Source organism: Alternaria burnsii, assembly GCF_013036055.1.
Source record: "Alternaria burnsii strain CBS107.38 chromosome Unknown 750, whole genome shotgun sequence".
NCBI classification, from domain to species: domain Eukaryota; kingdom Fungi; phylum Ascomycota; class Dothideomycetes; order Pleosporales; family Pleosporaceae; genus Alternaria; species Alternaria burnsii.
Window position 1 is genome coordinate 3,056,050 of NW_024066108.1, and position 22,986 is coordinate 3,079,035.

A 22,986-nucleotide genomic window follows, 5' to 3' on the forward strand; every position below is an offset into this window, starting at 1 on the left:
TGCACTAGCTGGAGCACATTCACTGTCCCAACACCAATGAATCCGGATAGCCTGGTCCAGCCCCGCTTAGAAGACACAGTGACGGGAATTGATAGCGTAGGACTTGATGTTCACGTCCCCAGGATAGTCGAAGCTGAGCGACGAGGACAATCAGTGACCGCTGAGAGCTCCCGACTTCTTGAATCTGCTTGCGATGCGCGACTATGGCGACGACTCGGAACAAGGTATCGAGACTGAAATAACATTTCCGCCCAGATCAACCGCAGCGTAGAACGGCAGCGCCATATATCAACCTTAAGTAGATGATAGCATCACGGTCTGTGCTACTAGTGGTAAATACAGTCGCAAAAAGAAAACTGAAATATGCTACTGACCCGTTTCTTGGTCGGGTTCACTTGTAACAAGTCTGGGGGTAAATTGTTCACGCCCGATCTTATGCTGTAAGAATGAACGAACAGGGTTCGCAGCGTAAAGTTTGTTTTTGGGATATAGCTTTTCTCGAGCAGATCAAACGCTGGAGTGAGCATATTAGCAGAGGTCGATCAATCAAGTTGTGTCTGGAACCTGAGGAAAAAAGGTCGAAAAGCTCTTCTGATAATCCCGTAGCACATGGCTGAGCGGCTTGTCAGATTCACAGAGACCAAGGGCCGAGCGTCGGCGTTTATTCTCCTGCTTGTTTAGCTTGGTGGCCAATGATCGACCAAGCTTCGAATACCTTCCCTTTTTTGTGGGCAGATTAGGACAAATCATATATTTGGAGCGTGCAGTGTTGTGAAGTTACACGTTATCGGGATAGCAAGATGCCGATGCCGGCATCATGCCGATAGCTGGAAGGAAAGAGATGGGGATCTACAATCAGCGTCTTGGCCTCCCCTCTCCCGCCCCCCTCTTCTAGCACAAGTCTATGAAAGTCCCCAGAGTTGCATCGCACTCTGATCGGATGCCAACATAACTTATTTCACAGCACCCAGGTGTCTTGCCATCGCATCATGATGTCAATTAACCCGAAACTTTCCTTACTAGCCATTAAAGGAGTATGATTCTGACCTTCCTCTCTTTCGAGAAGACTCTCCGCCATGTTCCCCTACTCGCGTGCGATATCGCTCCTGCAGAAGGTGCCCCCCTATAACGAGGTTTATGCGACACAGACCGCGCCAGATATCCTGCGCATGTTCCAGAGAGACTCAGATGGACCACTGTCTGCATATCAAGGCGACTCATTGTTGTCATCAACCTTGAAGGGCAGATCTGGGAAAAACTGCGAGCTTGAAACAATGTGTACAACATGCCTTTTACGACACAACCTAAACTCTTTGCTGTAAACATGCATTTTTCATCTACAATGTGGACCTGGCACGTTGTAACACTCTGATTTTACAGCACACCAAGGGCGATCCTGCCCAATGTACCTAAACAGCTCTTCCCATCCCATACCCAAATCTCCAAGATCTACCACTCGACCTCGAACTTCCACTACTACATCCTCGTAGCTGAGGCGCCTTATGTTTACGGTGTCTCTATTCCGTATTTACTTCAACATTAGACGTATGGTGCCGTCAATCAACGCGGATCCTGGCAGTATGTTTGACATGGAGTTCGACAACCCAACATGTAGGTATACTCCATGTACGACCGACATATGAAATACCCGCTAATCTCATACATTGAATTTTAGGCATCATGTGGGCTGTATTGGCACTTGCCCGTCTCAACGAGAAGATACCTTCAGATTTCGACAGTATTCATGCCTTTAGGCTTCGCAATGCAATCGAAGACGCTATTGGAGCTTTCTGTGATGACTACATGGAAGCAACATGGTCTACACTGTACAGTGATCGAGCATGGCAAATCGTAAGTACACTCAAGCGTACTGCTGCTGATTACTACAGACACACTGAACACGTTCAAAATCCTGATGCGGAATGTGAGTACCTGATTGAGCTATTCAGTCTGTTCTCCATACACGTACACCAGCAAGAAGATAGGGACTTTACTGAAGCCTACGGTGCTTTAGGTATGTTGGCTGCTGTGGCGATCAAGATGGGAAGCATCCTTGGACAACGAATCTCAGACATGTTCGACATGTTTAACAATATCTATGCTGATGAAAACGTATCCAATAATACTATTGCCATTCGTACGAATCAGCAAATCGATCTCCTATGTGCAACTATCGAGCAGTTTGTACGCGAGCAGTTTGGAACGAACGGCGCCTACACCCCGGTATCGGAGGCGCGAGACATCGCGGGTCAGTCGTTCGTTCGTCTAATCCATGAGCCTCTGCGACAACACGTCGAAAGCGCCTTCAAGATGCTAATAAATGACTTGGCGTTTTGCAGCAGCCATACTGTGAACAAGTATCAACCTGATATCAAAGAGAGGGTTGCTATGTTCTATGAATCCCTCAGTAGGTTTTTCTCATATTGTTCGCCGCTGCTGAGCGCCTTCTTCCTCCCAGACATGTCAGACGACGAAAACGAGCTCGACGAGGACGAAGACGAGGAAGAGGCCGAAAACTATCAAGAACACATACCCGAACATGTGGCGAACCATGACTTCAGCCAGTACGCCGATTTCGATTGGCATATACGCGAGTTTGAAGTTTTTGATGTTCAAGATGTACTTCGTGGTCCAGAACACGCAGACATGGATGGTGTCTCTATAGCACTCAGCTCAACCGACTCATCCTGCCCTCTCTGCGCCGACGCAGATACCGAGATGCGGAAGTTAAACGTATGCAGCCATGCGATATGCGCTACATGTTTAGACGCACAGCTTAAAGTTCAGCATGAGTGTAGGTACAAATGCGCAATATGCCGAGCAGAGTTCTTTCCTGACTGACCTTGGATGAAACGAGGCTTCCACAGGTATCTTATCTACTCCATTCTTCTATGCCTTATCCACGGAGAATTTACCATAAGCTCATTTTTCTTGGGATCAATTCCCATAAGTATCATGAATGGAGAGTGCTACCTAGGTAGACCTATCAATTGGGTCTCGAGAACGAACGCGATGTTACCTATGCAAGGGTGAGGGGTCTCCATTGGCGCACTTACTAATGGCAGATCTTGGAAGCCGTCAACTTGCAATCGCGCTGGTGTTCGATTCTGCCATACATAGCGTCAATAATGATCTTCATAATGAGTCGTAGTAGGACTTCAATTCGTTGTTGATGGGGTTTACGGAAAGCGCAATCAGATCTCGGTTGACACCTGGAGCAGTGCAATGTGAACGTGTTCGTGTTACATGTATCAATGCACAAGCACCATTGATCACGCATGCTCTTCGCTTCCTGAAATTAGGTACATGAGTATCATTTAGAACTGTCAAGTCTGGTACTCTGACTGAACTAGACACATATTAACGTTGCGCACAACGTTGGCGTCAAGTGTTCGCACTATGTATAACCGAAGATGTGTTGAAACAGAGCGGCTTAAGTACAGAGTATCTTTTTCTGATTCCTACATGTAATGAGGTAGAAGAGGTCGATCCCCAATCGAGATCAATTCCTGCTTGGTGTACCGCGCTCGGCCCCACTGCGCTGCTCCATATTAGGACCCTTATCTCTCACCTTATCTCTCGGCACATTTCCGCAACCTTCTTTAACTCACGGTAACTCAAGCAATACAACTTCGGTGAGATTTCGATACCTGCTTAAAACACACGCCCAAGATACGCACAACTACCCCCCACTGTGAGTGTGTCATGGACCATCACTACCATCAACCCCTCTGGCCACTACTGGAAGGCGCATTCGATTACACGATGAACTTGGCGGGTGAGCTTTGGACGATGATTTGGAGACCAGTGGAGCAACCATACACGCAGCCAGCTAGCAAGATGGCCAGCCAAGGCTCACAAAAAGAGGACAAATCGACGACTGCTAGTTTAAAGGCAAATTGGTCGGGAGAAGCAATGGAAGATCGCCCATCTGAGCAGCTCAAATGTGGAAGATGAGAAAGTTACGCAGATATGTCTATGGAGGGGATAGATGCTGGGTATAGTACTGGATGTCATCTGCTCTATCAGAACGCAAGCTGACAGGATGATTAGACAAGCTTAGCGCCATGGTCACCAGTATGCAAATAGCCAAGCCTGGCAACCGATAGCTGAAAGTAAAGGTGAATCAGTACAAGTCGCGACTGAATGTTAGCCGACATGCTAACCGGTCTGAAGGGTACTAAACTCGACATCTTACGCGACTGCAAGTTAGGCGATCTTTACGACTATGGAAAGCGCCTTTACAGATCGGAGATGCATACAACAATACCTTCTCTCGGTTCTATCGGTAAGCGCCAGTTCGTTGGATACAAGTGGTGGTACTATGCCATATGACAGCATTGTGCGGTAGCGACGAAGTTTTCTGGGGTTTTAGCGATCACCCAAAGGCACACAAGAAGTACATCTAAAGCATTCACGACATTGCTAATGACGAGCCATAATTAGGAAGTGCTGCAGCGATGATGTGTGTACCACGCAATGGATATTATATTGCAGATACTCCTCGATAATGAAGCCTTACAACGCAAGTATCCATCTAGTTCCAATTCATCTAAGCACCTGACTTATTCCGAGAAAAATAATAAAATTTGCATAACAAACAAGTGGATCTAGCATATCACAATGCATCTCTAGTACACCCATTGGTGTCTTCGGAAGCTCTCGACATATCGTTGGTGTTGGGTACGAGCGCTACTCTTCTTTTGCCTGCGATACAAATACCTCAGGCTTGGAATTCCAGTGTCGGTGCTACATAACCTAATATTGCGGTGTACATGGGGCGATGTCAAAGTTCATTGATGCGGACCTACTCTTGGGTGAACGGGAATGGTACTGAGAAGACATCCCCAATAATTGTAACCTGAAAAGCGTAAACTTCACTTTCTTCCAGATTTCCGTGTTATGAAGGCAGCCTCTTAGACGCAGTTGCTGGAATATGTGCTCTTTTGCAAGTGGACCTTCGATCTGTTTGTCACCTACGCACGTGCCGTTTGCGACTTCCTTGGCCGCTTCTGTCGCTCTCACTCCGCAAAGCCATTGATCGGATCAACTCACGATTCGATTCTGCCCTTAACACTCTCCCGGTTCGCCCAAGAATGCAGGACGCGACTTCAATTCCGATAAGCAATAAGCGTGTCTTAGCAACTCTGACAGTAAGTAATCTTGATGCAGACGTGCTTTACTGCTCTTGCAACTGAAGCTGCTCTGGCGATTCTAAAGATCTCAGCTAACATTCAACAAGGCATCTGTGATGGCCTCGGTACAGCAGAAAGCGCAACGCGTTTGGACGCTCCCCCCGGCGACGTCGAACTCCGACAAACCACTCGCTGTCGCTCTTGCTACATATCCGGTTCAGGAGGTGGGCATGCAAAAGCTATCTTTGTAATTCATTCAGAATGCTGATACCAATCTGTAGGCACTAGTCTCGTTCTTGACACCCGACGATCTCATCGTTCTTACCCTGACCTCGCAGGCTTTCTATAAGCACATTCGGATGGACGACGCCAATGCAAAGGCCAATCTTCTCTCCAAAACTCTGTGTCCAGGAATGGGTTACTTTGCTCGGGCAATCAGCCACTGCATCTGCTCAGTAAAAACATTCGAACCCATAGTTGACTGTGCTGGACTCGGCTTCGCGACAGAATCTCGCCCATGTGCGAAGTGCGGAGTCAACACCTGCGACGAATGCCGGATACATGTCCTCTATAACTTCCTCACAGAAGATTCTGGATTTGACCAGCGTCGCTGGTGGGCAGGCTTCTGCTTTCTCCAACCTGAAGCCATCGCTGTGTATCCACCCAAGAATTCGGAAGAAGATGCTTGGCATCTACCTATCCAAGACATGAAACCTCTGCATGACCAAGGCCGCATTCACATTCCCCTAAATACCATTGCCATTGGCGACCCTGAGCCCTTTCAGCGCATTCTCGACCTTGACTTGGGCACTCACCAACTCATCGAGCCCATTGGTCGCACACAATACCCATACTCTGGCGTTCAAATTGTCTCGTTGCTCAACATGATTGTCAACAAGCGTAAAGATCTGACTTGTCATTCGTGTTACCAAGAACGCCGGAAGAAAGGCCTAGCGCGATGTTCTTGTACCCTACGCAAGCGCTTTCTACACCGGTGGCTGTGTGCGAGCTGTTACATCCAAGAGGACCGTGCAGACGAAGATCTACGCTGCCATGCTCCAATAGCAGACGAGGTAGGAGAGGGTCACAGTCATGTATGCGGTTGCGGTGCGGAGTTCACATCGGAAGCTGAACCGAAAGTCGTGTGCAATTGGTGCAAAGGAGAAGTTCAAGGGCCTCAGCAAGGTGCCGAGAACGATGTCGCTAGTGAGAATGGCGAAGACATCAGCAATGACGAGGAGGAAGGGGGAGGAGAAGGGGAAGACTACCCTGACGAGGATCATTCGGCTGCTGACTTTGCGCATGTACCTCAGGACGAGTTTGGCTTCGTTGAGAACCATGACCATTCTCTGTCGGTATACGTGAACGGAGAGTGTATCCGCGGCGAACGTCTTGGTCGGTCCGTGGTTCGTCAGTGGATGAGAATTCAAGGCATGCATGTTGAGTGCACATGCTGTAAATGCAGTAATCGTATCGCTGACCATATTTACGCGGAAGATGAAGAAGATAGGGACGATACGGACGAGGCTACAGAAGATGACGATAGCAGTGAAGACAAAAACTTATCTGACCTGGAGGAAGTTGAGTCCGCGGCTGGCTTCGAAGATCAGTGGGGACTAGACTGAGCGCCAGCGACACGCTTGTACAGGATCAGATCACACAGTCTGTTACCAGTGAACGTGTGGACGCATCAGCGCCCGGAATGGATAACTCGGACATGACTGTCGCATGCCATGTATAGTCAGTGCTGTAGATGTCGCAGGAATTGCCCGAGACCGCTCTTCCTGCTCAGCGATATTTAGCCTATCCACAGATGCAGCGCATTACAATGGAAGAAAGAACAAGCATAGCGATGTTACCAAAAAGTAAAGCCAGCGATAACTTTCTCTTTCATTCATAGTCATTGATTGGCATTTCAATGACAGGTGCTGAGACTGAGTTAGTAACTCCCCGCAGTCCACACACGACCTCTTGCCCGAAGTGGGTCGTGGAAGCTTGGCACTGACACATTGATGTCGCTCGGACTGTGCCTCATCGCTTCGTCGCCGCGTCCCCATCATCAGCTGCACCTTCCAACAACCCAGCATCGTCCAATCGCGGCTTTGCCACACCGACTTCCGCTGGCCGAGATGTGTTCGAGCACGCTGTACGTGCCGCGAGACCTGCTGGTAAGGCGATTGCTACCTGGATATCCATCCTGACCAGGCCGCGATTGTAAGGTTTTAACAACTCGAACACGTCAGACGCGACATGGAGGTTTATGGCCGTTCGCAGCTACCAAACTATGCTCTTTTACAATCAGAATATCGCGCGAAGTCCCAAGCCGGGGAAGGACGGCGGTGAGTCGCAGTACCTTATCGGTGCAACTTCGCCAAGACCTATCGCCCGATGATTTCGGGGCATCGGTAAAATGCTCCAAGCACGGCGCATGACAATGCGTCAGATTCAATCGAGGACATGTCCCGATTATTACAGAAACGTTCGGTCCGTCTATTCATTACTTGGTGGCTCCCTTTTCCTTCGCGCACATTGCTTCCGTTATCATTACATTAGATTCACGACCTACGCCTGCCGACATACCAAGTTTGATCGAACGCAACTACCACTACTCTTATTCTTGTTCCATTACTTTAGAACGTTGTACGTGCTCTTTGGCCAGCAGAACGCTGGATATCAACACTGGGATGATGAAACTATTACCCACCTTCTCGGAGGACCGTAGCGCTCAGACGACATCCCTCAAGGACATTGCGCAAGATACAATTGGAGAGGCTTACATCGAGGAGGACCCGTCGGTAGCAGAATGGTTGCGCGAATGCATCCCGACTTCACATGATGCCGCAGAATACATACGCGAGCTGTTTCCGAGCGTACGGTGGCTGAGACGCTATAATCTACACTGGCTGGCTGGAGACGCTATCGCAGGTATGCAAAGTAATCTCCAGAAACTCTCATTACATACGGCTAATTCAAGAAAGGTATCACGGTCGGTCTTGTGGTGGTACCGCAAGCCATGGCTTATGCGTCGCTCGCGCGCCTGTCACCTGCTTTCGGCCTCTACACGACCTTCACAGGCGCGTGTCTATACTGGATCTTCGGGACGTCTAGAGACATCGTCATAGGTGTAAGTAAATTCTCTAGGCGAGCTAAACTCAGCTAATCATAACCAGACGACAGCAGTCGGGTCACTACTGATCGGAAGCGCAGTCAGCAATGTCGAAGCCGAACACCCTGGTGTATATCAGCCCCAGGAAATAGCGCATGCGATAAGCTTCCTTGCTGGAAGCATTATTCTGGTCTTCGGTATCCTTCGTCTCGGCTTCATCATTGAGTTTATTCCATATATCCCCATCTCCGCCTTCGTCACATCCGCCAGCATCACTATCATCTCGACACAACTGCCGACCCTGATGGGGGTGAGAGGGATCAACACACGTGAGTCCCCGTACAAGGTGTACGTCAACTTCCTAAAGGGCTTACCCAGGGCAAGACTTGACGCGGCTATTGGTATCACATCCATTGTGCTTCTTTACCTAATCAAGAACTTGTGCGCTAAGATGGAGGTCCGCCAACCACGGAAGAAGAAGATGTGGTCCTTGATCTCATCACTGCGCCTCACGTTCACTATCCTGCTCTACACTCTCATCAGCTGGCTTGTACATCGAACGACCCCTACAGGCCAGGAGAAGTTTCGAATTGTCGGCCACATCGAGAAGGGATTCAGTCACGCCGGCGTACCCTCGATGAATGGCAAACTCTTTGGTTTGGTAGCATCAGAGCTCCCAGCAATCATCATCATCCTTATCGTCGAACATATCGCCATCGCTAAGAATTTTGGGCGAAGGCATAATTACACCGTCATTGCTTCACAGGAGATGATTGCACAAGGTGCCGCCAACATACTAAGTCCTTTCGTCGGTGGCTACATATGCACAGGCTCTTTTGGTGCTTCTGCCGTTCTCTCCAAGGCTGCGGTACGTACCCCACTATCTGGCGTCTTCAGCGCAGTGGTCCTAGTGCTGGCGCTCTATGCGCTTACCGCTGTCTTCTACTACATACCAAATGCTGCGCTTGCTGGTCTAATCATACACTCCACCGTCGACTTGATCAAGGGACCCAAGGACTTACACAAGTACTACCAACTGTCACCGTTCGAGCTCTTCATTTGGGTTTGTGGCGTTGTCATTGCATTCTTCACCGACCTCGAGACTGCAATCTACATCACTGTGGGACTGTCTTTCGCAATGCTTCTCGTCCGGATGGCGAAGAGTCCGGGCAAGTTTCGAGGTACCGTGGAGGTGACGCGCATAGTTCGCGACGATCGCTTCCGCAATAAATCTATGTCGACAACAGGCACATCGCTGCCTCCACAGATATATGGAGAAAACTCGTATGACACCAGTACTGCAAAAAGTTCCCGACAGGTCTACATGCCTTACGACGCCACTGACAACCATAACCCGGACATCAATGTGGAACCGGCATATCCTGGCGTCTTCATCTACCGTTTCAGCGAGAACTTCAACTACATCAATCAGGCCTACCACGTTGACTATCTGACCTCTTACATCACCTCGCATACGCGCCGAACCCAAGCTGATGACGGTATCCGGGCTTGCGATCGCTTGTGGTGCGACGCGCCGCCTAGCGAGAAGCTTATTGAAGAGTCTTCCTCTCTTCCAGTTTTAAGGGCTGTTGTTCTTGATTTCTCCACTGTCAACATTCTCGACATCACGAGCATTGACGGATTGAAAGGCTTGCGCGAGACGCTCGACCGGCATGCTGCGCCCGGGCTGGTTGAGTGGCACTTTGCTGGCGTGCACAACCGGTGGACACGCAAGGCACTCACCTTTGCAGGATTTGGATTCCCTGCAACGATCAACGCCGACCATATGGGAGTATGGTGTCCATCTTATACCGTCAGGACCAGTCTTTTAGGTACAACGGGTAATGAGCATAACGAAATGGAGGCTGCACGGCGGCATGTGCAGAATAAAGACGAAGAACAGGGCAAGGAGTTGGCGGAAACGCATGCTCTTGAGGTACAGTCGACTTCTGCGACCGAGAAGAGAAAATTTCATCCAATCCATGGGGTCGATAGGCCCTTCTTCCACCTCGATCTTCACGACGCCGTTGACGCTGCGGTTCGTGATGCGAAGAAGGCTGACCAGCTTGAGGTGCGCATGAGCTGTTCGTCAACTACATGGTCACAATCGCATGAGCAGGAGGGTGAGGCATAGAGATCCGTTTCGTTATTTCTGTTTCATACTTCATTGATACTGTTGGTATGCATGGCATTCAGCGTTTAGGCGTTTATATTTGGCGTTGTATTAGCATCGAAGTCATCAGCTTTGGGAAGCGCTGGCTTGAGGCAGTGAACGACTCTAGGTACGATGGCAGACCACAGTATGAGTCGAATCCTATCAGGGCCAAAGAGATGGACGAGCAGAGAGAGGCTAGAAAGTCATACAGCTCTTAGATATGCCGTCTTGGTGAGGCTGAGACTCACTCGACGATTATGCGACGCCTCTGGGAAGAATCCTAATGTAGAAATTACACATAGAAAATGCATTGTTGTCATACCAATGTTAGAATGGAAGCGCGGCTTGACTGCTATTATTAAAACTTGAGGCCAACCAATATCCTAAGGCGAAGGAACATATTACTTGTATATCTCTTTGCGAAATCTACAACCGCAGATTCTCACTAAGGACTAGGCTGACTATAAGAACTCTAAGAAACACTGTGTAGCTCAAGCTAAGAAGCATAAAGAGCTATGGAATTTAAAGGACTCTGGAGTAGCTTTCAGGTCGACGCGACTAACTCTAGTTATATCAACAAGTTTGGCAGTGCTGATAAAGATGCAGATGTTAACAACACATTCGGTGGTGTTACCACTGATGATGATAATGGCCAGGGCTCTGCTGTCGAAGCAACTCTCTCGTGGTCTTAACGACGACTCATTTGACGAGACTGGTCATCGCCAAGTCTGAATCGACATTGACACTCTCAAGTTTTTTCAGTCTTTTCCTGGAATAACATCGACCACCTTCCTACAAGAATCACATCTCATGCCGCGTCCATAGTCCCACGTGTAGGCATTAGTAAGTGTGAACTTGTTCCCGAGACATCAGGCACTATCTTTGGTACTTATCTATCTGTGTACCAAGATGCGAGGCTTAGATATCTGCTTGTCAAGCACAAAACCCCGACAGCGAGACGCCTCACTATCTACGTTCGCACCCACCTCAGATTATCCGCCTTATAAAGCCACTCAACTACCGAATAGCTTACAGTTCTCCTATCTATACGAAGACAAATACTTTCACTTGACTGCTTTCAAGGCGTGCGTCAAGCATCATCTTGCCGATTGGACGAGCTCACTGTCAAGAAGAGAAAGAAAGAAAGAGGAGGATCTCCCAAGTGCCCTTGCGCCAATTGAGGAGCTCAAGGCCCAGGTTGTCGCCAAGATGGGGCTGTGGGTCGTTAAGAACATGTACAGAATTCAGTAACGGCCTGTGTTAGGCTGGAAAAAAAGATCTTAGATGACTGTATCGAGAACGTTGTGGTGGAGGGCTCGAGCAAGGCTCTGTGGTTGACCGGGATGATCTGAGGATCCGAGAAATGGCAGCCATGTGCAAGCTTATTTGATAGAATATCCAATCAAAAGATACGAACTTCACTCACCTTGCTCCATCATCATCTTGAAGAGAGAGGCACTTTCAACATTTGGCACTGACTTGGATGCGTTCAGTTTCGTACGAAGAAGTCCGATTTACATGAGTTATATCTTGGCTATGCTTTACCTTGAAGGTATACGCTGCAGTTGGCACTATGAAAGCAGAAGGCATGAAATATCTAATACCTTCAGGTAGACTTTGCGTGGTGGCGCGATATGAGTGGTGAGGATCGAGAGTAGTTCCTTCCTCACGTTTGCTCTTTCCGCTTCGAGACATAACGCGACGCGACGCACGTGCCCCACACTTCGAGATAAATTGAGTCTCTGAGATTTCTTCTCTTCTTCTTCATCTCTCTATAGTGGTTACACCCCATTATAGTGCTCTAGCTTTTGCTATTGCTCGCGAAGATCATCGTCGCTCTTAACTGTAGCGCCCAATTGTGAACCTGTAGGGAACGCGGCTCGCCGCAAACCCCGCCACCAGTGTCACCCTGTTCAGGGAGATGCGTGTGGAAGAAGCCTGCGACATGGAGCTCTCTTTTCTTTGGAAAAAAGTCTCTGACAGACCATTATGGTCCATGGCAATCATTTGCGCTACAGGCACCACTCTTGGTTATATCCAACGGCCTTTTGAGCCCTTATCTGTCCTTGTGGCAGTAAGGACTCTCTTGTGTGGTTGCACGAATCCGTAGTGCCCTTGTGGCCCGGTTTCGTTTTTTCACTCACAACGGCCTATTAACTTCTTATCTGTCCTTGTGGCAGTAAGGGCTTTCTAGCGTGGTTGCACGTTTCCGTTGCGTCCTTGTGGCCCGGATTCGTTTTTCACTACTACTATTATGTCTTCCTATGACATTCATCTTTCGGTGAATGGAGCAGAAAGGCGAGAGCGACATCGCGTCACGAATCGTGACAGGGCGGTATGGGAGCGCAATCGATCAAGAGACGAGAAGCTTGACTTACGAAACAGGCGAGAAAGGATGCGCCTGAACCACAGCGCACCCGAAAGCAATGGAAAGAATCCAAAGCGTCAACTCTTCGGACCACCTGCTGAGCCACGAGCCTCCACTGAGATGGTTTCACCCACTCCTTCAAAGACCACCAATCTCAACGATGATATGGAAAACGTCAACAGAGCGACACATTCATACTCTCCTTCTGTGGGAAGAACGACTCGCAGGAAGCTCGTCATGGTATGCACGCCGAGCAGTACATATTGCCTCAAATCAACTGACAAACAAACAGCAAACTGAGAGCATTCCCAGCAAACAATTTGAAATCACACCGCCTTCCTTGCACGGTAGCGTGAATCCAGCCGTCCGACCCAGTCTCGTGGTCAAACTCAAGATCCGGAGGCCATCTGGGACCATGAACGTTGAAACGCGTAGGAAGCACAAATCACCGAGCAGCGATGCGATAACCAAGGATGACACTGCTATGAAGGAAGGTGCGGTCAGTCAGGGAACAAGCTATGTCAGAACTCATGAGTGGAGAAGGGAAACAAGAAGTACGGCACCTATTACCAGGCGACGGCAAGGCGATTTAGCAGCAGACGGAGCGCACAATGATACTGCACCGGATCATACATATCCTTCGACAATAGCCGTTGCTTCAACCATCTATCAAAACATGCGACGACTACAGAGTGGACTGAGCACTTGTTTTTCCCGAAATTTGTTCTGTACTTTGTAAAACTGCACAAAGCGCAAGCGGTCCTGCAGGTCTCGGCGGCGCACTAAAGAAAAATCATAATCTTATCGACGAAGAGAATGATGCTAAGGACGAGAGTAAATACAAGGAGTCTGATTGTGGGAATAGGACCGAGAGAATTGGAGGATGTCCGTCATGCATCAGCATTAGCTTGAAAGAGAGAGGTCGGGTGGCTGGTGACTGTGCACTGGAATCAGGTGAAACTTTGAATTATGCATTACATTGTCGCATTATCATGAACAACTATTTTAGAGTTGTTCAAGCTTTCCATTTGCGTCCCAGACCCCTCTTGCTCCACTGGTGACCACCCTTGCTGTCGCCCTCGCGTGCCTTCTCCTCATACAGCTTCTTGCTCAACTGTCTGTACAGGAACTTTCCGTTGTTGTGGAAGTTGATGCTGTGATCACTATCAGTGAAGAAAGTGTTCTGCATCTTCTCAGGAGTGACCTGGTTGACCATGAGCAGGTCGACCAACGCAGCCGAGTTCTGGAAGTGCACGTTGTCATCGCCAGTACCGTGCTGAATGACGACACCACCAGCAATGTTCTTGAAACCTGTGGCATCATGAACACGGCTACGGTTGTAACCCTCGGGGTTGATGTCGGGTGTCTTCATGTAGCGTTCAGTGTATAGGGAGTCGTAGAAGCGCCAGTCGCTGACAGGGGCTGTGATCATGGCGTAGCTGATGATTGGGTCGCCGACCTCAACAACCTTGGAGGAGAGGTAGCCACCGTAAGACCAACCCCAGATACCAATATGCTCGCTGTCGATCCACTCGTTCTTTGCAAGCTCCTTGGCAGCCCAGATCTGGTCTTCGGCCTCAAGTTGACCCAGGTTAGAAGTGACGAGAGAACGGAAAGCGCGACCTTTACGACCAGTACCACGGCCGTCGACGGTAAGGGTCACGTATTCGAGCTCAGGGTCAGAGGCAACGTAAGCCTTCCAGTTGAGTGGGTTGAAGTCCTTGTGAACCTCTTTTGCGTTGGGGCCACCGTAAGGAATGAGCAGGAGAGGGTATTTCTTGGAGGGGTCAAAGTTGGGTGGCAGGCGGAGCATGGCGTCCAAAGTGTAGCCGTCTGGGTGTTCCATATCTAGGTAGGTAATGTTGGGGAGAGCATAGCCTTGAAGCTTCTCGTAAAGTGCTGTGTTGTTGACGATTGTGCGAATTGGCTCACTGGAGTTGATAGAGTACAGCTCCTGGTATGGCACGTCGGGGCCAGCGTAACGGAGGACATAGTATGAGCCGCCGGAAGAGAAAGATCCAGTCCAGAAAGCAGTCACGCTGTCATCGACGAGCGCAGTCTTCTCACCAGAGAAGCTGACAGAGTAGATATGGGACTCGGCACTGTGGTGCTCGGTAGAGGTGTAGTAGATAAGGCCACGGGAGTAGTCAACCTTGGGTACGCTGATAACTTCCCACTCACCAGATGTGAGTGCGATAGGCTCTCCGCCATCGACGGGGAAGAGGTAGATATGCGCCCAGCCACTCATATCAGAGAGATCCATATAGTATTCAGTAGCGTTTCCGTAAGAAGCGTTCGCAGTCTCAACAGCTCCGATATATCGAACTTGCATCAAGTTCTCCAGCCATCCATCAGTACCGTCACGCTCACGGGTAACCTTGGACGACCCAGCCTCTACATCGACAACAACGAGCTTCTCCATGTCCTGGACACGGTTGTAGGCGCGGTAAAGGACCTTGCTGTGCTCCTCGGTAAGCCAGACAACCTCGCCAATAACAAGGTCGTTCTCCGGGAAAGCATCAATGGGAATGTTGGTGTATTCGCCAGACTCTACATCAAGCATGTTCATGACCACAGTCGGATTCTTTGTGCCGACCTTGGGGTAGCGAAGCTCCAACTCATTGGGGTAAACAGGAACATATTCAGCATCATCGTCGATGTAGTATGGGATTCTGAATGTGCCAACACCGGTCTCGTTGAAGCTAAGGAAAGCAACCTTAGCGCCATCGGGCGAGAACCATAGAGTGTAGCGATCGCCGAAGATTTCCTCTTCGTAAACCCAGTCAGGAATAGCGTTGAAGTAGTCGGGCCCTCCGTCCTCGGTGATCTGAGTGATAGTGCCGTTGGTGGACATGTACAGGTTGTTGCCCTTGACGAATGCGACCTGAGACGACGAGGCGGGGCTCCATTCGGCATACTGAATATCCCCGACTTGCTCGGGATCAAGAGGCACGGACTCTCCAGTCGCAACGTCCATGATCAGGTAATCAGCGAAGTAAGAGTGGCGGTACTGCTTCGTGTAGTTGACGGCCCACATGACCTTGGTGGCATCAGGCGAGATGAAGTAATCCCAGTAGTCCTCCGGTACCTGGTCAGCGGAGATGAAAGTAGACGATTCGCCTGTTGCGACATTCTCAAAGACAAAGTCGCCAGAGGCAGCTGTGTAGATGTAGTCGCCATCCTCCCCAGTGCCAACCCAGGTGAAGGATCGTGTTGAAGGTGTCAAAGATCCGGGGCTGTCGGTGGTTTCGTTGTAGCTCAGACGCTTGGTGCCATTGCCGAGAGGCTGGTGTGGCATGCGCGGAGGTTCAATTGCGTGAACCAACGGCAATGCCGCAGCGAGGATTGCGAAAGAACGCATTGCGGGCAGGCAACAGGGTATCAACGTTCCCCACTCAGTGACCCAGACGACGCGTCAGGTAGAAACACGAGACGAATGCAACAAAGCACTTGTCGTGCTCTAGCAAGGCAACGGTCCTTTTTATCTACTTTCCATCGTACATATCAGTCTAATTGATATGCGCCTTCTAGTTGCCGCATTGAGCAGGTGTCAAGCCTCCCAAGGCACGCTGCGTCGCCGCCAAGAGGCACCAAGCAACCGGTAACCCGGATAAACAAGGTCTGCAGTGGAGGCCTCGTGTAACCCACATGATTGCAGGCGGCGCAGTATTGTCGAATAGGAAGGTGAATATAGGAGCACAGGAGCGGACGTTCTTTGAAGGAAGATGAGATGGCTGGGCAAGCTGGTTGGTGTTGGTGGTGGCTAGGTTCTGCTGGATCCCGTCCACATCAAGGTACGACAAGATGCGATCCGTGCGCTAGCAGCGTTGTCGCCTCCCGAACGTCCTTTGATCTGCGCACTGGAAACCTGGCTGGACTTGATTGCTGGGCTGTCGTTCTGCTGTATGAGAGCAGATACACATGGTTCAAGCAATACCGATTGTGCACAGGCTGGCTACGAGCTCATGCCGCCCTAGAGCGCTCAATGCATACAACATATTTGCGTTCAGCGCTCTCAGCCTTCATCATGTCTACTGTATAGTCGTACTACTTTATATCCCGCAATGTTTCATTCTTCGCAGACCGAATGCAATCACGCTGTCAACCCCTCAAGTTCTATCCATATAGATCTATGTTTGACTGGCTGGCTTTCCAGCCTATCCACAATTGAAGCACAAGCCGTAAACTTAATAGCAAGAGCAACATCCTGAAGTGGCAATTGCATGGACATGGGAGTGCTGTGCAGCCCTTGTCAAATATGTCGCTTCTTCAAGCTGACCAGTGGTGGCCCGTGCTGGCTGTAGAGCGGTGTTCAAGTAGGAATTTCGTCGGACGAGTTGAGGAACGATCAGGTTGAGCTAGCTCGATGTTGTGGAAGATGGCTTGTAGATGAGCGTGTTGGCGCTCTATCAGTGCAATTGCAAGGCAGTCTCGACCCTTGCACTAAGCTCATGAATCGTCGTTCGAACTTGCCCCAGGAACGTTCGATATGTCGGCAACTCTGCTTGCGACATCTCGAATGGTCTCTCCAACCTTTGTCTCGTAGTCGTCTACATTGGGATTCACCGTCCAGTACTCCAGCTTGCGGATCAAGTGATAGAAGGCAGTTGCAAGCAAGGCACCTAACCCCGGACCAACCCAATAGATCCAATGATAGTGTGGAAAACTTCCTTGAATAACGCACACGGCGAATGATCGAGCTGGGTTCATTGCTGCGCCGGTATATGTTGAGGCCCTAGGTACATAAGTTACGTGTTACGAAAGAGGAACTGCGCGATTACAACTGCGAATAGTGGTAAAGGAAGATTAGAGAATACATACATAAGAATGCAAGCAAATACCGTCAATCCAATTCCAACGGGCGCAATGAACGTAGCTCTGTGTTTCTCCGTTGCCAACATGAAGACTGCCACGACGACCTGTGCTGTAATGAACATCTACAGATGTAGAGATGCGAAGTCAGTGTATGTCTTACATGCATTTCGTACAGTCATAACTTGCCTCGATGAACAAACCCTGCGTGACAGTGGTCATATCACCCAATTCAGTAGCTGCTAGAGCACCGGATGGTAATAGTCCATATGCGATAGCACTTGCTAGGATAGAACCGAAAAGCTGACTAATAATATCGAGAAGACCATCAAGCGGTGGTACAGCGCGGATTAGCATTAAAGCCATAGTTACAGCAGGATTGAAGAGCCCACCACTAATCCGGAAGAAGCTCCACGCATTCACTGTCACAGCTGCGCCCCATGCCGTTGCGATGAAAAGGATCTTGGCTGGATCTGCTGAGGAATCTCCTCCGCCGGTCTGTGTAGCCACGGCTGAATCATTGATGACAGCAGAGTTACCGCCTAAACCGATGAGCATGAACAGGAAAGTGCCGACAAACTCAGAGATCATAGCGACAGAACGATTACGGATGCGGAGCGGTACCCGCTCGCGGAACTGGTCGAGGAGATAAACGTGGCCCTTGCTTGTGGTGAGGGCCAGCCCCTTGCTGCCTTCTTGGTTGTGAACTGGGAGCATTGGAAGCTTTACGCGACGTAGTCTCCGTCGCCATGGTGGGAGTTGCGACGCGTTAACATCAATATTCTCGGCATCGTGGTCCTTTGCGCCTGTTGCTGACATGGCATCGGGGTGTGATCTGAAAAACGGGGAAGATTGTACTTCAAGCGGGGTTGTGGAAGTTGCGATGGGGCTGGAGTATGTCCCTTGCAATCGGGATGCTGGCGATGACTTTTGTAGATGTGCCGATGAACCGGAAACTCAGGTTCGCGCAAAACTTGGGAAGATGCGATTAAAAGTGTAAGGATGTCAATCCAATACCAAAGCGACAGCGGCAAAGTATGCTTTTCTAGTCAGACACTATGATGGTTTCTATGGTATGATGCTCTGGTGATGCTGGTACGGAATTCTTTGTGCATGTTGACCTCGGGAGGCATCCAAAATGACATCATTTGTGCGTATACTGATCCTGCTGGAAGTCGGACGATATGTACGCATGTTAATCTCAGGAGAACGGGCTGGATAACAGCGCAGAGTGAAAGGAATTTTGGGTGCCAATCGTCAAAACGGTATGAACTTGGTAGTTGTGCGGAAATAGACCAAAGACACGGTTTATTAAGATGTGCGCGTGAATGACGATGCTGGATTAGGTATGGTATGGTACCTAGGTAATTAACGCTCACCCTGCTTCCTTCCGGTCATCACGAAAGACCAGCACCAACACCAGATAAGCAGAGATATGTACAAAAGATCCTCATGAGCAAAATGTAAGGATCCCGCTCTTCCCATTTGTATACAGATTCTACCAATACTTTCTGTGTCCATAGGTATATTGACATGTCATTCGTGATCTACAAACGCGTCGCGTCTCTTCTTCCACCGCTACGGAATGGAATCTCGAAATACAGTCGTGCAAGTAGAGGCAACACTGCAATGTGAAACACGGCGCAGGTAATAAGCAAGCGCACTGAATTGTCTAATTGTGAGTCTTAGATTCGCTGTCAAAAAGCCGGCCCATTAAGCTCTGGTTTTGAACCTTTTTACTATCAGCCAGCACAGCGTCCAGCAAGTCTGAGCGCAGGTAGCCAAATTCCCTTTTAACGCCGAGCCAAGTCTTCATAAATTCGCGATCTGGGTTCTCGTGTTCCTCTGGTGCTTTGAGCGATGTTTGGCGTGCGGCGATGTGCATCTCGCGGTCCTTTCGGAAGGTCATCGCATGTGTTGGTTTGGTAATTGGTGCATCCTGCGAGGACAACTTGGTATGAAAGGAGCGCTTCCGAGGGGAAGACGGCCAGATCTGATGGTGCTCGATTGCACGATAGCGCTGCCACTCTGCTCTTACATTGCTGTTGTATGGTGTGACGGGAGACTGGCTATATTCGACTTTATTGTGCTTTCTGTGATGGCGAGAGAAACTTTCGTTGGTTCCACGAGTTGCCGTTTCGTTGAAAACCGAGTTTAGAGCGGTCTTGTGAAAGCTTCGGACTTGAAGCCCTGCTGTGCGGACTGTGGCGGCGATCATGTTCGTATCGTCAAGTGGATTTAAGAAGTGCAGTTGAAGCTTATGTAGGAAGTTAAGATAAAGCCGGAGGATTTGGCAATCAAAGTATTTTATCTGTCTCTTAAACTGAATTATGGTTGCGAATCGCGATTCCGACTGTTCTTATCAACGCAACCGTGGGTCGGTCGCGCGAGAGGGGCCGACTCCGGATTATCTACTTTTTGCCCACAAACCTTAATCCCAACCACTCGAGAAACATGTATTTCGAGAGTATAGCACCATACATGAATACTATGAACAACGGTCGCCATCACTTCTAAATGTTTGTTTTGTGAATCAAGACGTTATTCTGATAGCTATTATGTACACCCATTTGGCCTGTTTTACGGTTTGATAAACATCACAGAAGCTCACAAGAGCTGATCTGAGGGCTCACCGCTTCGAAAGCGATATGCATGTTGTTTTCCAGTACCGTCGCGCTTGAGAGGTCTGAACCACGGACAGAGAACTATTGCAGACCGTATGTTTAATGTCTTGAATTAGTGGGATTAGGTTTAGGTGTCAAAGTCACGCATTCATAAATGGTACACACGTCGTTTTCGCCGTATATACGTACTGATGTCCTTGCCATTTCCTCCAATCTTATCTTCTCACGTACGTGAAGAACTCGTACACAGAACCAAATTCCTGGACCAAGACTCTTCTAGGCTATATAGACCTGAAACATCTGCGCCGATCCAGTCTCAGAAGCCCCAGGTTCTCCTGATGAAGAGTTGTTAGTATAATCCTGTTGCATGGAAAAATAGTACCTAGTGTACAACATACCCAATGATACGACGCCACATGTAGTGAGGGAGTCTGATTGGAGGCGGCTCGAATAGAAGCTTTTCAGAATCCCACACAGGTGCACGTATGGGCTTGAAGTACGAGCACCAATCCAAGTGGCTACGTCCATCCGCGGTGAGCACCGAACCTTGGTTGATACGTTCCCATTCATATCGCACAGGCTGCCATTTATTCGGTGGACTCAACCGGCCGCTGGTTCTTATCCACTGCTGCTTCCAAAACTCTTGAACAGACTCGTGGTCGGGTCCTACCTTCTCAACCTCACGATCGATGTCGTTCTCATCATCGCGATAGACGTCTAACTTCTGAGACTGCCGTTCGACAGGATGATCGTCATTGCGCATCTGTATAGGAAGATTGCAGGAAGGGCAGAAGTGGTTCACCTTTTCTATTCCGTCTTCCGACATGTATGTGGGGCAAGCGATACATTTCTTGTGGGAAGGCTCTGGATGGAGATAGGAAATGGTGTAGACGCGATATTTCTTCGATTGGGGTATAGTTTGGAGGTGGCTTGACCGCGTTAGTGCAAGGTCTGCAATGAGTTGCTGGACCACACTTGAAGAAGCCGCCTTGAAGCTGCGCCTGTCGCCATGTACGATGACCATGCGTCGCGGGGAATGCATGTGAGGGATCGTCACTACGAAGCTTTTCAAAATCCGTGTTCCAGCATGTCGAGCATGCATGATGTGCCCGACCGTTACCCCGAGTATCGGCACTTCCCTTAGTAATGTGTAACCACCAGCATTGGAGACATATGGTTCGAGTGCACTTGCAGCATGAGTTGACATTGCTTAGACCGCCAAGGGCATCACAGATGACGGATTTCGAGTCGTCAGGCATCGAAGGATATGAAGCTCCATTCTTCTCGTGATTTGGGTCTGAAGACTGGTTAAAACGGATATTTAGTCTTGTGCTTGGGTAGAGCAGGCTTGCTTCTTCCTGTCAGACAGAGCCGAAAGTTGGAGCTGGTTCTTGAAAGTGCTTTGAAGTCGGCTCTTTCCGGCTTGTCTAGTCAACTCACGAGTACAGGACAGAACGTTATCGACGTCTTGGATATGGATTTTTCCTGTAGAATGCATATTCCTAGGGGTTCTCACTGGGCTGTAAGGATCGAACAATCGTGACATTCCGAGGGAGACATTACCTAGGCAGACATGTCCCTGCGACTCTGATTGGCCGAATGCACGTGCCATCTGAAGCTCCACCGGCAAAGCATCGCGAGCTTCATGTGCAGCTTCAACCAAATCGTGACAATCGCAAGCAACTCGCCGTGTTCCTCGTCCACTCGCCCGAGATATCTCCTAGCCAACCTTCTGTGGCCGAGAACATTCATCCGAACCTCGAAACTTAGACGATCCAAGTTTTGAGCTAGTCGCAACCTTTCCACAACGCGACACTACACCACGGATCTTTGCGCAAGCAACCTTTGAGCGCGTGCAGAGAGCGCTTCAAGGATACCCTCCGTATCTTGTATACCTGCTGGTCTCACGAAGCCGTCCTCCAATAACATCCGAATTCCCAAACCAACACATAGCCCAACCAAACCCTCACAATGGCACTAAACGCCTACCTTAACAGTAAGTCCCGTCTGCTGTGGTATCGTCTTCCCTGCTGACTTTTGTTAGAGCGTGTATCAGTTCTCACCCTCGATGGCCGCACGATGGTTGGCCTCCTCCACTCATGCGACGGTAGCATGAACCTCGTCCTCCAAGAAGCCGTCGAGCGCATCATTCGACCGATAGAAGACGAAGAGCCTAGTGAAGAGGTACCACTTGGACTGTACATTATACGGGGTGACAGTGTGGCGGTGGTGGGTAGGGTGGATGAAGAGATTGACGGGAAGATCGACTGGGGGAAGGTTCACGGAGAGGTGCTGGGAGGAACGAAACATACTTGAACAAGGAAAGAAACCACGAACGGATACCAGGAGTTGGACTCGGGAGCTGGCGAAGAGGGTTTGTACGCGGCCTCACAGAGGGATGGACTATGTGCCCAGCATACTGCATTGGAGCAACACCACAAAACGAGCGACGTTGAGAGTAGATGCATTCGGAGCACAAGTCGACGGGCGACACGGAACGGGAAAAGGATATACATGCACACATGGACGACACGATACCCACGAAAGCGCAATGATACGCCGAGTATGTCCTCTCTAATAAATGTTGCATGCGCCTCTGCTGACCCTTCAGACTGAAATGCTTTTAATATACATATATCGGCGTTCCGAAGCGACAGACTGTAGCATATCCATGCTAACTGATAATGACGCTGATGACCCTGATGACCCTGATTTGACACGACACCGTGCGCCATTCCTAATGTGAAGCTCCCTCGCCATGGCCATGTCGCCTTAGCCAGGCGCTC

The 22,986-nt window shown here is 49.5% G+C and overlaps 7 protein-coding genes across 7 annotated transcripts; 3 read left to right on the plus strand and 4 right to left on the minus strand.

Moving 5' to 3' along the window:
• Positions 1–1,502: 1,502 nt before the first annotated feature.
• GT037_002468 (sulfate permease) lies at positions 1,503–10,375 on the plus strand (the record flags this gene model as incomplete). The annotated part of the gene is made up of 8 exons (XM_038927515.1): positions 1,503–1,611; positions 1,676–2,733; positions 5,243–5,359; positions 5,417–6,534; positions 6,601–6,744; positions 7,798–8,060; positions 8,114–8,259; positions 8,306–10,375. 8 exons carry the CDS (start codon positions 1,503–1,505, stop codon positions 10,373–10,375), a joined length of 5,025 nt encoding a protein of 1,674 aa, XP_038790807.1.
• A 2,275-nt stretch (positions 10,376–12,650) lies between these two features.
• On the plus strand, positions 12,651–13,503 carry GT037_002469 (uncharacterized protein; the record flags this gene model as incomplete). The annotated part of the gene is made up of 2 exons (XM_038927516.1): positions 12,651–13,004; positions 13,057–13,503. The coding sequence occupies 2 exons, from the start codon at positions 12,651–12,653 to the stop codon at positions 13,501–13,503; spliced, it is 801 nt and encodes a 266-aa protein (XP_038790808.1).
• Positions 13,504–13,779: 276 nt separating this feature from the next.
• Positions 13,780–16,125, minus strand: GT037_002470 (dipeptidyl-peptidase-like protein iv; the record flags this gene model as incomplete). The annotated part of the gene is made up of 1 exon (XM_038927517.1): positions 13,780–16,125. The coding sequence occupies one exon, from the start codon at positions 16,123–16,125 to the stop codon at positions 13,780–13,782; it is 2,346 nt and encodes a 781-aa protein (XP_038790809.1).
• Positions 16,126–17,213: 1,088 nt separating this feature from the next.
• On the minus strand, positions 17,214–18,395 carry GT037_002471 (aquaporin-like protein; the record flags this gene model as incomplete). Its single annotated transcript, XM_038927518.1, has 3 exons — positions 17,214–17,499; positions 17,586–17,688; positions 17,753–18,395. The coding sequence occupies 3 exons, from the start codon at positions 18,393–18,395 to the stop codon at positions 17,214–17,216; spliced, it is 1,032 nt and encodes a 343-aa protein (XP_038790810.1).
• Positions 18,396–19,248: 853 nt separating this feature from the next.
• GT037_002472 (uncharacterized protein) lies at positions 19,249–19,794 on the minus strand (the record flags this gene model as incomplete). The annotated part of the gene is made up of 1 exon (XM_038927519.1): positions 19,249–19,794. One exon carries the CDS (start codon positions 19,792–19,794, stop codon positions 19,249–19,251), a length of 546 nt encoding a protein of 181 aa, XP_038790811.1.
• Positions 19,795–20,516: 722 nt separating this feature from the next.
• Positions 20,517–21,026, minus strand: GT037_002473 (uncharacterized protein; the record flags this gene model as incomplete). The annotated part of the gene is made up of 2 exons (XM_038927520.1): positions 20,517–20,535; positions 20,599–21,026. The coding sequence occupies 2 exons, from the start codon at positions 21,024–21,026 to the stop codon at positions 20,517–20,519; spliced, it is 447 nt and encodes a 148-aa protein (XP_038790812.1).
• Positions 21,027–22,171: 1,145 nt separating this feature from the next.
• Positions 22,172–22,516, plus strand: GT037_002474 (sm-like ribonucleoprotein; the record flags this gene model as incomplete). The annotated part of the gene is made up of 2 exons (XM_038927521.1): positions 22,172–22,196; positions 22,245–22,516. 2 exons carry the CDS (start codon positions 22,172–22,174, stop codon positions 22,514–22,516), a joined length of 297 nt encoding a protein of 98 aa, XP_038790813.1.
• Positions 22,517–22,986: the final 470 nt, after the last annotated feature.